The 14,788-nt window shown below is 40.1% G+C and overlaps 1 protein-coding gene across 1 annotated transcript; it reads left to right on the plus strand.

The window, feature by feature from the left end:
* The first annotated feature begins 4,118 nt into the window (after nucleotides 1-4,118).
* On the plus strand, nucleotides 4,119-7,878 carry has2 (hyaluronan synthase 2). The gene is made up of 3 exons (XM_068760268.1): nucleotides 4,119-4,745; nucleotides 6,749-6,850; nucleotides 6,949-7,878. The coding sequence occupies exons 1-3, from the start codon at nucleotides 4,119-4,121 to the stop codon at nucleotides 7,876-7,878; spliced, it is 1,659 nt and encodes a 552-aa protein (XP_068616369.1).
* The last annotated feature ends 6,910 nt before the right edge of the window (nucleotides 7,879-14,788 follow it).

Raw genomic sequence — 14,788 nt, forward strand, 5'->3', positions numbered from 1 at the left:
TCTCCACTGCCTCATCATCTGCCTGGAAACATGTGAGCCTTTCCTGCATCCTGCTACGGCTGTCATGAGAGCCATCTCCACATGTAACGGTGTTTAAATGCATTCAAGCATGTTCCAGTCCTGCCCATTCCTCACTCACACCTGCAAAGTGCTCACAGAAGTTCACTGCAATCATTGCATGTACAGTTTCCATCCTGTGTATTTTTCTCATCTTGCGTGTTTTCTTTTGGCAGGATGTCCTGACTCTGACTTGGCATGGGTGTGAATGATTGTAGCATGTCTGATTATCAAGTACTTTCTTGGTGTTAACATCAACCTGTTTTTATTCAATAATGTAGAACACATAGCCGTTTAGGAAACTATGATTAGCATATCACATATTATTATAATATTCGTTAAATATTTTTTTATTGCGCTTACCTCTAATGTTCGTCAGCCACAGATATCTTCAGAGAGACGGTAACGTTTGATTCGTGAATAAAACCCATCTGTCCGTGGTTGCTGAGTTGTGAATGTCACACTTCCAGTTAGTGAGCGCTGTGCCACAATGGCTACAATCTTTACGCTATCTCAGCTCCACACCCTTACGTCTTGGCTCCGTTTCTAAAGTGTGCGGCATCCACACATCACACAGCAATGAAACTCAAATCATTACAGACACATATGGTACTGTTCAAAGACACACCAACACATAAATAAACACGGTCTGTTCAGTCCTTTTGTATATTCTATTCCAACATAGGCCTTGAAGGTGAGAAACCTTCTGACCAGGGTTTCACTGCTCTCCTGTGGGTTTTGTGGGTTTTGCTAAACCGTCTCCTACTCTCTGCAGCTGGCAAACACACACCCTGCAGACATATTATGATTCACTTATAAATTTGCAGGCTGCCATTGTACCGCTGCAACAGCCAGAGATATAGATGCCATGTATACTGTATAGAAGATAGATTAATTATTGCAGCATGTGTTGCTTCCTGTGTAAAATAAATCATTCACACAAGAATCCAGTGTGGGTACATATGTTTCTGTTCCACATCAGAAACACTGAAGATGCTTAATCTGCCTCTCATTATCAACTTTTGATGCACAACTGTGCGTTAAACGTTTAAAGATTGAACAGTGAACAAATCAGTCACACTCAAGTATACATTTGGAATTTTCACAGAAAAATGCATTTAAATTCAGGTCACTTTTCATAAAGACATCATTATTTTAAAGTCCAATTTTCAGATAGTGATTTATGACTACATATTGGATGGACTTATCCCAACAGCCTCTGTTGTGGTTTGTGAGTATAATAGCTTTTAAATCAAACAAAAGTTCACACAAACAAATCAGACAGATCAGGTGTGATGTCATTGTTCCACGGTGATACACCAACACTGACGCCTACTCCTTGTTGCAGCAGGAGGATTCATGGCTTTGCTCATATTTTGCCAGCTAGACTCTGTATTCTGTGTTTCTTTGCTCAGTCATTTATGCTTTCATTCTTAGAGCTACTAACTCACCATCAATTCTCCAGGCATGGAAGAGTTAAAATTATTGTAATTTTATCCTTGACCATTTTAATCAAGAGGCTGTTGATGATGTCAGATCGAAACTGCATCCAACTCAAGGTCACTTAATGGTCAACAGAAACACATACATGCGTGCATACATGCAACACACACACACACATACTATCGACATGTATAATAAATCAAAGCAGCAACTTCCACGTGAGTCAATGGGATTCAGTGAAAATGATTAGACGCTTTTCCTCTCAGGGGCAACGGTGAGGTTGCCGGTCGGATCGTTGCTCAGAATGCAGTTAATCTTCCAACCTGAGGTAAAGCTAGTTTTGCTGTTTGCATTGGGACCACACTTCCATCTGGGTGTGTGTGACTCCGGAAACAGCGAAGATGCAGCATTGTGTGTCTCAAGAGTTGACTTACTTGAAATCACAAAGTATAATGTGTTTGACAGAATTCAGATGGTCTGGAATCAGAAGTTAAGTCCTACTTTATTTCACGTCTGCCACCTGAATTGGATTTTGTAGTTTTTGTTCTTCACTTTAACCACGAGCTTTTAACCAGGGCAAGAGTTCATGTGCATTAAGTGCAGACACAAACAATCAGTCTAAAAGCAACACCGGCTGTTTGGGGTTTGCATGTTCTCCATCTGTCCACAGTGATTTCCTCCTGGTTCTTAGATTTCTTCCTACAGACTAAATGCAAGCAGGCTAGATGAAATGGAAACTCTAAATTTTAAAGGAGGTGTGAAAGGATCTGTCATGCCTCTGGCCAAGGAGGTATATCAAACATTTGCATTGACTTTGTGTCACTCTACTAGAGAACCTTACAGCATAATCTACACCAACTACTCCCACAGCTGGAAATATTTTGATGGCACATTTATGTGCAACATATTTTCTACCAAACAGTCTAAGATTTCATTCAAAGTAGCTCCAGGGAGACAGGGTGAAGAAGTTTGTTTTACGTTAACTCATTTCATTGTGGGACATTATAGACTCTCACAATTATACGCAGAAAGAAACTTCACGGAGAAAATGGGTGGAGTCTATCTCTATATTATCGTCCAATTTTCCATGTGTATAGATGTGTGGGCATGTAAATATGTGTCAGGAGTCTTGTAAATGAGCTTCTGATAAAAGTTAAAAGCTTTGCCACGGGCCAGAGGAGGCCTGTGTCCGGTTCATCCAACGATCAAATGAGTAAGATATTATAGCCGAGCCAAGTGTGTGTGTTCATATTGCCCCCCCCCCCCCCCCCCCCACTACTACCAAACACACACACAGTGTGTGTAGTCTCTTTCCTGTTGTTCTGTCCCTACTTCAATGTCTTATGTGGTTAGTGCTGTAAAGAACAACTTTGAGGACTTTATTGCTTATCCCAAAGGAATTGTCTCGCTTTTCCTAAATAAACTTAAACATATAACTTACATGTCATGATATACGAAGATGACATTTGCACTATTGATTATCTGTAAGAGTCATAAAGAATTTAAGTGTTTAAAATTGAATACTGTAAATACACCGGAAATTTGCCAAATTATGCCCCAGCATGGGGAAACCCATTGACCCGGTAAAGTATTTAACCCTGTATAATGCCAAATCATTGCAATATGCCAAAGAAAACGGTTTTTAAAATTAGATATGTTTTAAACAAAAAAAAAACACATGTCGTACGCCCACTCCATTCACTCCCTTTATCTTTATGTCCACCACTTATGTCCAAGGAATAATCCTATTGCTGTAGTTTCTATGGGAAGTCACAGACAGGAAGAAGCACACGTGCAGCATTAGAATATCCGAAAAGCTCTCGTCTTCTTCCCACAGTGATATAAGCAGATGACATCACAGGGTGGTCCGCTCTGCATTGAGCTGAGCTGAGCCACGCCGAGTGGGTCTCCGCTGGTCTGCCAAACAGATGGCGGTAGCAAAAATAATGAGGTTTGGTCTCAAATGGCAAGATGCTGAACAGATGTTGTCCAGCAGGGTTAAGGTTCATACATGACTGCCACTTCATATTGTTGCAAAAGCATGCACTACTCTTCATTCAGCTTTCAGTTATCAACCTCCTTTATTGTGGAATCAGCTCCCTGATTCGGTTTGTGAAGCAGACACCATCGTATGTTCAAGAGTAGACTAGACTTTCCTTTTTAGCTCATGGTTAATCAATACAATTATCAATATGTTGTCATAGGCCAACACTGGTGGCATATCCTCCTATAACACACTGATCTCCTCCATCTGGTTATTCATGTTATAAATAATGCTCTATCTCTCTCTCTCTCATATATATAGAAATAAAATTCAATTGAATTTGTCTCCGTATAAAATACCTTTAATAGTCTTATGGATCAGACTCCTTTACATGCATGTCTGAAAATGATTCTGAAATGTCTGACATTGAGACAGGAATTTGTTGTTAATGGCAATAATCAGATGTGATCAATCATGATTAATCACAAGTTTAAAATACTAGTATTTACTTGCTTTTGGAGTGTTAACAAATTAATGAGATTTCCTTCTTTATGTCGACTTGCATTTGTCCTATAACATTCTGTGAGATTTGCAATGACTGAATGTAAATATTTTCTTCACATTATGCCCCTAGATGAAATGTCAGAGAGTCCTCACCTACCTGCGGATAATTGGGACCGCCATGTTCGGCGTGTCCCTCCTGGTCGGTATCTCCACGGCCTACATCATGGGCTACCAGTTCTTCACCACAGCTGGCAATCACCTGTCCTTCGGCCTGTACGGAGCCATTTTGGTCATCCACCTCATCATTCAAAGCCTGTTTGCGCTCCTAGAACACAGAAACATGCGGCGATCCTTAGAGACGCCCATCAAACTGAATAAATCCTTGGCATTGTGCATTGCGTCATATCAAGAGGACCCAGACTACCTGAGAAAATGCCTTGTTTCAGTAAAGAGGCTGACGTACCCGGGGATCAAAGTAATCATGGTGATTGACGGGAACTCGGAGGATGACGTGTACATGATGGACATTTTTAAAGAGGTCATGGGACGGGACAAAGCGGCCACGTATGTGTGGCGGAGCAACTTTCATCACAGAGCACCTGAGGAGACAGACGAGAGTTACGCTGAGAGCGTCCAGCACATAACCAGGCTGTTACTGAACAACAAGTGTGTGTGCATCATGCAGAAGTGGGGAGGAAAGCGAGAGGTGATGTACACACCCTTCAAGGCACTGGGGAGGAGCGTCGACTATGTGCAGGTAAGACATAGAAACTAGAAGCGCATATAGAGGGATTTGAAAGTAAGCAATACATGTATAACGGGGGGAAACTGGGTGAACTAGTGACTGGTGGTGCACATTAGACACCATTAGTGTATATAACAGGTGAGACATTAATTTCAGGCACATGTACCTCCATGTCTTGCAGATGTACAGCATAGATAGTATAAAGGTGAGACAAGGACAGCTGACAATATGATGGAGCAGGATAAGGGCTGTTCCAATTCAAATATGAGGTTTTGCATAAAGTCCCCTGTGTTGTTTTTGAATGAAGGACAGTGGCAGTAGCTGAGCTGATAACAGATCTGTTTCACAAAGCTGAGTGCGACATTACCGACAACAGATGAGTGGCATTCGCAGGTCAAAACTCTGCATTTTAAATTAGGTGTTTATCAAATAGCCTGAGCACTCACTGCTGTGAAGGAACACATATCTTTATCGCATATCGTTGTGAAGGAATAAAGTACATTAAACCTCGTGAAATCAGTGAAACAATAATAACAGGTGCATGTGAATAGCACTTCAATGAGGTCTTTGGAAAAGTCAGTTCTTAAAATTGTGTAGCTGGGTGATACAATGTCATAACAGTGTGGTAATGTAGCTTAAAATATAACCAGGAGATAAGAAATGAATTACAGCACAGGTTGGGCAGCCCACAGGCTGATGAAGTGCCAGGAGGCAGTGAATGTTAGAAATACAGATATACAGGATAAGTGGCCATGAACGATGAGCATAGTTCAAATAAAATTAACTAATCAGATACGTTTTTTTTTATTACTCATCACACATCATTATTAAGTGTCGTTAAAACTAACCATTGCCTAGTATAATACAGTCACAGACCAAGGCAGGGAAGAACCCAAATGCACGACAATGAGAATCCAGCAACTGAGCTTTATTGTTCTTTACCAGGTATAGTCCAAAGTAGCAGACAAATCAGGACAGGGGCAGGCATGAGGTAGTTCTAAAAACCAGGCAGAGGTCACAAACCAGGTAATCAGAAGAGGCAGGCAGGCAGATCCCGAGGGGCAGGCAAAGAGAAGGAATCCAGGAATCAGGCAGGGTCAAAACATAGAAGCGCAATTTGGAACACTTGAAAGTAGGAAACATCAATAACAATCTGGCAAGGGTTTGGCATCTGAGCTGAGTATATGTAGAGTCAGGGCTGATGATAGATTAGCTGCAGGTGAACATGGAAGCACAGGTGACCGGAATGAGCTGATTAAAGTTTAGCGGATCATTTTGTTTAGGACTTGATGTTGCATTGAAAACTTGCTGCTTGCACTGATGAGAAAGGAACTTTAAAACAATCTTTTTGGTGTAGACTTGATCCAAAGTCATCACTAACATTTCTTCAACTCTGGTCGCCATGGCTGTTTCATTGATCATTTGTACATTTCTGGTGTAAATATTGAGGTAAACTGACTTGGTGAAATAATCCACCGGCCTAAACCCAACATGTCACTTTGTATTTGTTTTATAATATTCTTTTAGTAATATTTGGCGAGAGTTACAAAAATACATATTTTCTGTATCAAATATGATTACCTAATCATAAAGTTTGTTGTTGACGATGATGATTTTATTTTTGTTGGACAGTCAAAACCATTTGAGACTGAAACCTCTTGTAACAAGATGCCAGCAGCCATGCCAGTACCCGGCGGAATGTTTTTTCCTATCATCAGCTTCTGCTTTCAGTAGTTGTGTTTTGTTAATATTTTGGGCTCCAGGTTTTATTTTATTTCATCACTGGTTTTTGTAAGGGAAGAAAATGACCATATATAGAACAAACTGAAGAGATTTGCAAAAAGAAGATACTCTCCATATAAAAAGATATTCCCTATTCCACTGCGGTCCTGAAAGGACAGAAGCTTGACCCAAATCCATCCTTAGAATCTGCATACCGTTTTAAAGGGCAGTGGCACTCAACACTTATACACACTATTTATTATATTCATTACAGTTTGTGTTCACTCTCTTAGGTCTGTGACTCTGACACCATGTTGGACCCAGCATCATCAGTGGAGATGGTGAAGGTTCTAGAAGAAGACCCAATGGTAGGAGGTGTCGGAGGAGATGTGCAGGTTAGTTACAAATTGCATTTAAATTCCGGGGTTTTCTCATCAAGTACTGTTACGTTAAACTTCTGCCACTACCATTTTGCTAATACATTTCTCCTTAGATTCTCAACAAGTATGAATCGTGGATCTCCTTCCTGAGCAGTGTGCGATACTGGATGGCCTTCAACATTGAGCGGGCTTGCCAGTCGTACTTTGGTTGTGTCCAGTGCATCAGTGGGCCTTTAGGAATGTACCGGAACTCCCTCTTAAATGAGTTCCTTGAAGACTGGTACAATCAGACTTTCATGGGATCCCACTGCAGTTTTGGGGATGACCGCCATCTCACAAACAGAGTTCTGAGCCTTGGGTATGCAACCAAATACACAGCTCGATCAAAGTGCCTCACCGAGACACCGATTACATACCTGCGGTGGCTCAATCAACAGACTCGATGGAGTAAGTCATATTTCAGAGAATGGCTATACAACTCTATGTGGTTCCACAAACACCATCTATGGATGACTTATGAAGCTGTAATCACGGGCTTCTTTCCATTTTTCCTCATTGCCACAGCGATCCAGCTCTTCTACCAAGGAAGACTGTGGAATATTATGTTGTTTTTACTCATTGTGCAGGGTGTAGCACTGATCAAGTCTTTGTTTGCCAGCTGCCTCAGAGGTAACATAGTCATGGTGTTCATGTCGTTCTACTCTGTACTGTATATGTCAAGCCTGTTGCCAGCTAAAATGTTTGCTATTGCAACAATCAACAAATCCGGATGGGGGACCTCTGGGAGGAAAACGATCGTAGTGAACTTTATTGGTCTGATTCCCATATCGGTTTGGTTCACCATCCTTTTCATTGGGATCATCTACACAGTAATCCTGCAGACTAGAAAACCCTTCCCCGAATCAGAAAAGCTTATTCTGATCATAGGGGCAGTTGTTTATGCCAGTTACTGGGTCATGCTGTTGGTGTTGTACACAGTGCTCATAAATAAGTGTGGCAAGAGGAAAAAGGAAACACACTATGACATGGTGTTGGATGTATGATTAAGATTGCATTCACCATTTACCACTCAAGTCTTATTTCGTTTTTTTTTTTTTTCATTCTCAACATGTTGTTATGCAAATATGTTTCAGGTACAGGTCACCTCTGGATGTAAAATTGGTTGAGTCCAACCTAAATAGATTAAAAAATAAAAAATAAACTTGAACAGCAAATAAAATAAAATAAATTACAGTGGCTGCTTCATCATACCCACCCCCCCCCCCCACCCCTTTTCTCATCAACATTCTATAAATCGAGCATGTAAGATAATTAATCACAGATTTCTGTAAAATCACATTTTGTGCTGTAAGATAAATGCCGAGCCTTATTAGCTCAGTATGGCATGAGTAAATACTGTGCAATTAGTAGCAGGAAGGCTAGATTTTGTAAGATTAGCTACCTCTTAATCCACATAATTTTTCACTGAGCTTCAGTCGAAAGTTAGATTTTGTTTTCTCTGAGCCAAAGTAATTAATGGACTTTTATTTCCACCCATTGAGGTTTAACTTGACCAGTAAGAAGAGCATGTTTTCCTCCAGAGCAATATATATATAAACCATCACACCAAAGCAAAATAGGAATTTATATGCATAAAAATTGTGAGAAGCCAGTGATGTGATGGAATGACAGTAATGGCTTTCACCATTACTATTTAAATTGGGTGATAATATGCATCTTTGAGTATGGATCTTCTCTTCACTTTTAAAAATAAGCATTGATTCATCTGTTCAATAATTTAATGCCCCAAGTTCAAAGTTGTTCAAAGTAGTTGCATTGGTGCCACTTTCCAGCATTGTTCTTTAAGAGCTACAGTATCAAGTGTGAAATGGTGCAAATGGTAGCTAGTTGCAGCTCCTTGATTTCACCGGCAGTCCACAGCTGTTTAATGCAGAATATGTTTTGATTTGCAATTTGAAATGAATTCATACACTTGTTTCAATGTGGTGCATGAAGCATGTTGATGATGATGATGATGAATATATTATTAGATAGAATGTTAGAGTACAAGTACAGTCAAACATCCTGCCTAAGATCAAAAAAGCCCTTGCGGTCTTGTTTCCGTTGAAAGTCTTTAGTACATAAATCATTGACATGTAACAATACCAATACCAATAAAATAAAAATAAATTATTCCACAGATGCAAAATAACAATACATTAAAAATACACATACTATGTACAACGTAATGTTGAATGTGAAAAGATCCAAGATCCATAGAAATATCCACTCTTACTATTGAGAGGCTGTAGATCCATTGTATTCCCAAATTATTTTCAGCATTTTTTTTTTTTATTGATGTTTACAAAGTGAAGAATCTCGAAGTGATCGCTGATTGGTCGGTTTAATTCCACCGGATCAGGTGACCAGGTGAACATGTGACCAGAAGAGAGAGATGGTTTATCATTGCTGCTGTTGCTGTTTTATTTTTACAGAAACAATGCCTTTTGTAGAAAAAAATATGAATGATGGATGTACTTTGCAAAAACACTATATTGTAAATGTATTTCTTTATACCAATTTGAACGGTAACCACGAGAAACAAGGTGGACATGTTCCAATCCGAAGACAGCGGGACATTTCCATTTCATATGCCCTTGCTCTCATTTTTTCTTCACATACTGGCCACATCTTCTCCGCTGAAGTGAGTCGTGTTAAATAACCTGCGAGGGCAAATGTGAGAAGAAAACATTCATGTATCAAACTTTCTACCTGAACAGGAATGTGAATAAGTGCACTTGATGGAAAGGAACAGAGTGTTGGAATGAAACAAGTCCTGTGTTTGTAAAAAAGACGACCAGGAGCAGACATGAGTTTAATTCTTGTGCACTTTTATGTCTCTCCCATTGTCTGGCTGCGATGCTTGACCTAATCAAGATGAAATACCTCAGTGGTTTCTTTGCATTGCATCAACGCATCAGGATGCTGTCCAAAGACTGATGCATTCTGAGGGTCTCAAGTAATTTATGATCTGTTTATGATATTAAATACAAAAAGCGTCAGTTTTTATACGCCGTTTCTTATGAAGTCAAAGCTGGATCTCTCTGCCTTGTCGGCCCTTTGCTGTAGTCATTTACTTATTGTTACTTCGTATTTCATTGCATTTTATATATATATATATAGACTTTTTATTCTATTTTTGCTTAGCTACCAAAGATTCTTTATTTTCACTATTGTTTTTTTATAAGAAAAATGGGAAAATATATTTGTTGTGCTTTAACTGTTCTGACAATGACTTGTAAATCTGACCACACAATGTGAAATTATGAGCTGGGGGGTTTGTCTGCAATAACAACAATAAAAATGCAATTTGTAGGGATAAGTTATTGATTTCAAGAGAGGTGATAAACCTGTGTTTTTGTACTTTGCAGACAGAAAACCAGCATATTTATGTTCATAGGACTGAGTGCTTATTTAGATGTTCTCTGGTATACATGTTAAATACTTTAATGAACAATAACAAAAGAACGACCACCAAAGTGCCAAGTTAATACAGTTTAAAGCAGAGGTTCTCTTCTGAGGTTTAATGAAACAATTTAAACATGAGGTTGTTTTCAAGCCAAAGGCGGTGTTGTCATAAAGCACTTTTGTGTTGTGCCAAATAAAAACTTTTTTTTTTTTTACATTTGCTGTTGTTGGAGTTTTAATTTAGTTCTACATTTGCAAATTAGTACTTATATGCTGCTGCCAGTGAATAGCGCCACCTCTGACAGCAGCATTCTACCAGGTCTTTATTCTTGTCTCCCTTACCCTCATTACTTCCCAAGGAAATATGAGCTGCAGTCACACCACTTTATCTTTGGAAATGCATTATTTAAAAGCCAGTCATCGCCTAAGCATAAATGAACAGCCCATAATGCGTCACAATGATAAACATATTTCACAGCTCAACGTGTAGCTGAGAAACATTTTCATGTTGTTCTATTCTCTTACCACATCCCAATCTTTTTTCAGCCATTTGGACTGGAATAAATCCATGATTTTCCTAACGATTTCATCATTAAAGGAAAAAACCCAGTTGGCTGACATTTTGTGTGGTAATTTCTTTTGTGTGTATATGTACAACGGGTATGTGTGTAGATATGTACGTATTCCATATCTAACTTTTGCGTACGTGGAAGATTAATCACAGACACCTACAAGCTGAGCTCTATCGGAGCCTACAAAGCAGCCGGCCAGTAAAGAAACAAATCGGGACCTGGCCAGAGGATGCAGCCTCAGCACTTCAGGACTGGTTTCTGCACACAGACTGGGAGGGCTTTCAAAACAGCAGCCTCCCAGGGAGACAGGACAGGTGTGGAGGAGTACGCTCGGTCACCAGCTACATCGCAACGTGCACAGAGGATGTTACTGTGGTGACAACCTTCACAACCACAAACCCTAGATGACTGCAGAGGTGCGGTCGCTGCTGACAGCCAGAGCTGCAGCCTTCAGAGCGGAGGACAGGATTGTCGGATATGCACTCTCAAAGAATCGATGCGGCAAAATGTGCCTATGCGGAGAAAATCCAGGGGCACCTCTGTGACACAGGGAACACCAGACGGATGTGGCAAGGAGTTCAAGTGCCGACGGACTAAAAGTCTAGGCAGGGGATCGATGACGACGACGCCTCGCTACCAGACAGGCTCACCAACCTTTTTGCAAGTCAAAGATCTGGTAGGCTGGTGCAGAGAGAACAACTTGGTGCTCAACGTGGACAAAACGAAAGAGATGATCATTGACTTCCGGCGATCACGGCCTGAACACGCTCCTCCCAGCATCAGCGGCCGTACGGTGGAGAGAGTGGAGAGCAACAAGCTCCTCGGTCTGCAGATCTCGCAGGACCTGACCTGGAGAAAGAATTCCTCGGGGATCAGGAAACGGGACCAGCAGAGACTGCACATCCTGAGAAAACTCAAACAAGCCTCTCTCCCTACCAGCATCCTCAGGGCCTTCTGCAGAGGTGTGGTGGAGAGTGTTCTGACATACTGCATCGCAGCATGGTACTCCAGCTGCAGTATGTCAGACAAAAGAGCCCTGCAGAGGATAGTTAGGGGAGCTAAGAGAGTAATCGGAGTTTCCCTCCCCTCTCTCCAAGTACTTTTCCAGGGCCGCTGCCGGAGCAGAGCGCTGAACACTGTCAAGGACCACTTGCATCCTTTCCACAAACACTTTGAACTGTTGCCATCAGGCAAACGATTCCGGAGCATCGGGGGCAGAACCGGCAGGCTGATTAACAGCTTCCTCACACAAGCTGTCCGGATGCTGAACAGCTGATCCGGAATCTTTTGTTTGTTAGTTTAGTTTGGTTTGAAGTATTTATGTCACTCAGCCACTTCAACTCAAATGCAACTGCAATAAGTCGCTTAGTTGCTGTTAAAGATCAATTACGATCTTTAACAGCAACAGAGCATTTAACACCAATATGCTTGTCCACATGATACATAATATAACATAATAGTAATACAACATAAACACATTAAGATTTTTAGGCCCAGTTTTCCTATACAATGAAAAAAAAATCTTAATTACAGTGGTGGTGTTGCTTTTTATATATAGATGACCAAATCCCTAAAACAAAATGCATTGTTCCTTCTAATGTTACTAATATAGACTTTGCATAAACATCATCATATACAATAGTATATTAAAGTGGTATGCAACATTCATTTTGAAGTACCTCACAAACCCTATGCTGCCTCATGTCAAACCTTCTCCTGCAGGTGAAAAGTTTCCAGCTGACGTTTTCTCCCCTGCCTCTCCACATGATGTGAAACATCTTCTCTAACTCTTGTGCACGCTGCATCTGTTTCATTTTCTCCGTCTCTGTGTTTCTTCTGTTTGTATCTCTCAGTGATGTAATTGTCATCCACGCAGAGGAGAATAGCACATGTGGGCAGCGCAGCAGCGCTCTAGAAGCAGCCAGGCTTCCTCCCAACGCGTCAGCAGTCAACCCCATCACCGTTTAATCTATGCCAAAAGACATCACAGTGCTGCTTTGTGCTGTTGCTAGCTAAGTGGCAGCCAGTAGCTGACTGAGTCATACCCTGCGTGTCTCTCTCAGCTCATCGCTGCTCCTCCTAGGATTGTTTTTTTTTATTGTTGTTGCAATTACACTTCTTACCTCTATGTATATACGTGTATAAAATGTGCCCTTATGCCCCAACTGTAATTGCACTGGCCACTGAGAGCAGAAGGCAAATCCCCAGCAGACGCTCTGTGGGATGGATTGAAGCTCAACTACATCTGTCTATAGTTGTGTAATTTTTCAAGTCATGAATACAACAGGATACACCCATAGAAATACTGTGGTTTGTTACGCTTACGCACTAAACTACTCTGTGAGGTTTAGAAACAGGAATACGGTGGTTTGCCGTGGAATTAAGTGAGTCAGGAAGCATGCTGCATGGCTGACTGGCCGTGTTTTGTTTGTTTGTTTGCTTTTTGCTTAGGTGGCAACGACACAGATGGGGAAAATTAAAACAAAAAAATCACATTTCAAACACATTGTTATGCATAATTAGTTTTAATTATTAGATTATAGATTAACCACCATTAATAGATATTATGGACCATTTTACATTTTCGTCTTGGCAATAATTAAATGAGGGTGCAATCTTTCTTAAACTAATGTACTTTTCAATGGAAATCAATCATATATTGGTATATTTAGTGTAAAATTACATGAATATATTACCATAATATGCAGATTAGCTACACGACTCATTATACTAATTGACTCGTTCAGATTGTGAGAGGTGTATCTGCATTGGACGAGCTATTCTTCATTCTCTTCACCATTTTTTCCCCCAGTTTGTTCTGAAACTTGAAGCAATGTAACTGCAGATACAGAAATGCACCTCATCAGGACATATAGTACCACAGGGCCTTAAACTTTAGTCGACTTGGCAGACTTATAGTTCTTCAACGTCTCAACTCCCATGTGATCATACTATCTAATGTGTTTTTCGTGTGTTGGCCCATAATCTTTGAAAGGTTGTCATTTCATATTTAGAGATGTATGAAATTCAGATTTTTTTTTCTCTCATGTTTTTCAAAACAAATCACATACAAAACGACATGTGGTAGCTGTGCCCATTTTCTGTGTTTTGACTCATATTACAGTATGTGTAATTTGTTTAACCGTGTTTGACAGGTTTTCATTTTGCTCAAAACAAAGTCCACCACAAAAGAAGTAGAGCAGAAACGAAAGCTCGACTGAAAGCGTAAAGATGAGTCAGTTTCTGTTAGAATTATGTTTTCTATGGTCTCTAATGAAATAAAGTGGATTAAAGTTAAATTCAAAGCAAAGAATACATATCATCTATTGCAACAGTTGTAAATGTAAACGGGCAAAAAAGCACCCTGCAGGGTGGACAAATCAAAATTCCAAAAGACTTTTGGGTGGGAACTTAACTGGGTAAATCTAAGTTGGTTCTGAGCCCTGGGTTGACAGGGTATGCAGCCAAATATTACAAATCTGAGAAAGCCCAGCCAAAACCCTGTAGTCAACATGTGCAAATATAAAGCTATACATATTACAGCGTACATGTATGAGATGGAAAATCTGAGTCTGGAGACTCAAGATCTGAAAGTGTTCTCAGTGAAGTAAGATTAAAGGTGATGCCTGGAAAAAGAGGAGATTGCAGCTCTGTTTTTTGTGCACCAGAGCTTTAGTTAAACAGGATGTCGTGTAATTGGAAGGCACTCTAACCACACAGTTGGCTACAGAAGCTATGATAAGATTTCACTCCTTAAAACGTCATTCTTGACTGAGTTTGTGCAATTAATTCCTTGATATAGGCATAGTATAGGTGTATTAAATCATCACAATTAAATCTAAAGTAAATATAGTTTTTTTTGGCATTTTAAATTTTTAATTGCGTTCTGAGTAAAAATAAATAAATAATAAATCACTGCATCCTCTTCATGAAG

The sequence above is a fragment of the Brachionichthys hirsutus genome, chromosome 3 (assembly GCF_040956055.1).
Source record: "Brachionichthys hirsutus isolate HB-005 chromosome 3, CSIRO-AGI_Bhir_v1, whole genome shotgun sequence".
In the NCBI taxonomy this organism is placed as follows: Eukaryota; Metazoa; Chordata; class Actinopteri; order Lophiiformes; family Brachionichthyidae; genus Brachionichthys; species Brachionichthys hirsutus.

Coding starts and splice junctions, on each gene's coding strand:
- has2 (XM_068760268.1), top strand. CDS start 4,119: ATGAAATGTCAGAGAGTCCTCACCTACCTGCGGATAATTGGGACCGCC. Junction 4,746..6,748: donor GGAGCGTCGACTATGTGCAG/GTAAGACATAGA, acceptor TCACTCTCTTAG/GTCTGTGACTCTGACACCAT. Junction 6,851..6,948: donor GTGTCGGAGGAGATGTGCAG/GTTAGTTACAAA, acceptor ATTTCTCCTTAG/ATTCTCAACAAGTATGAATC.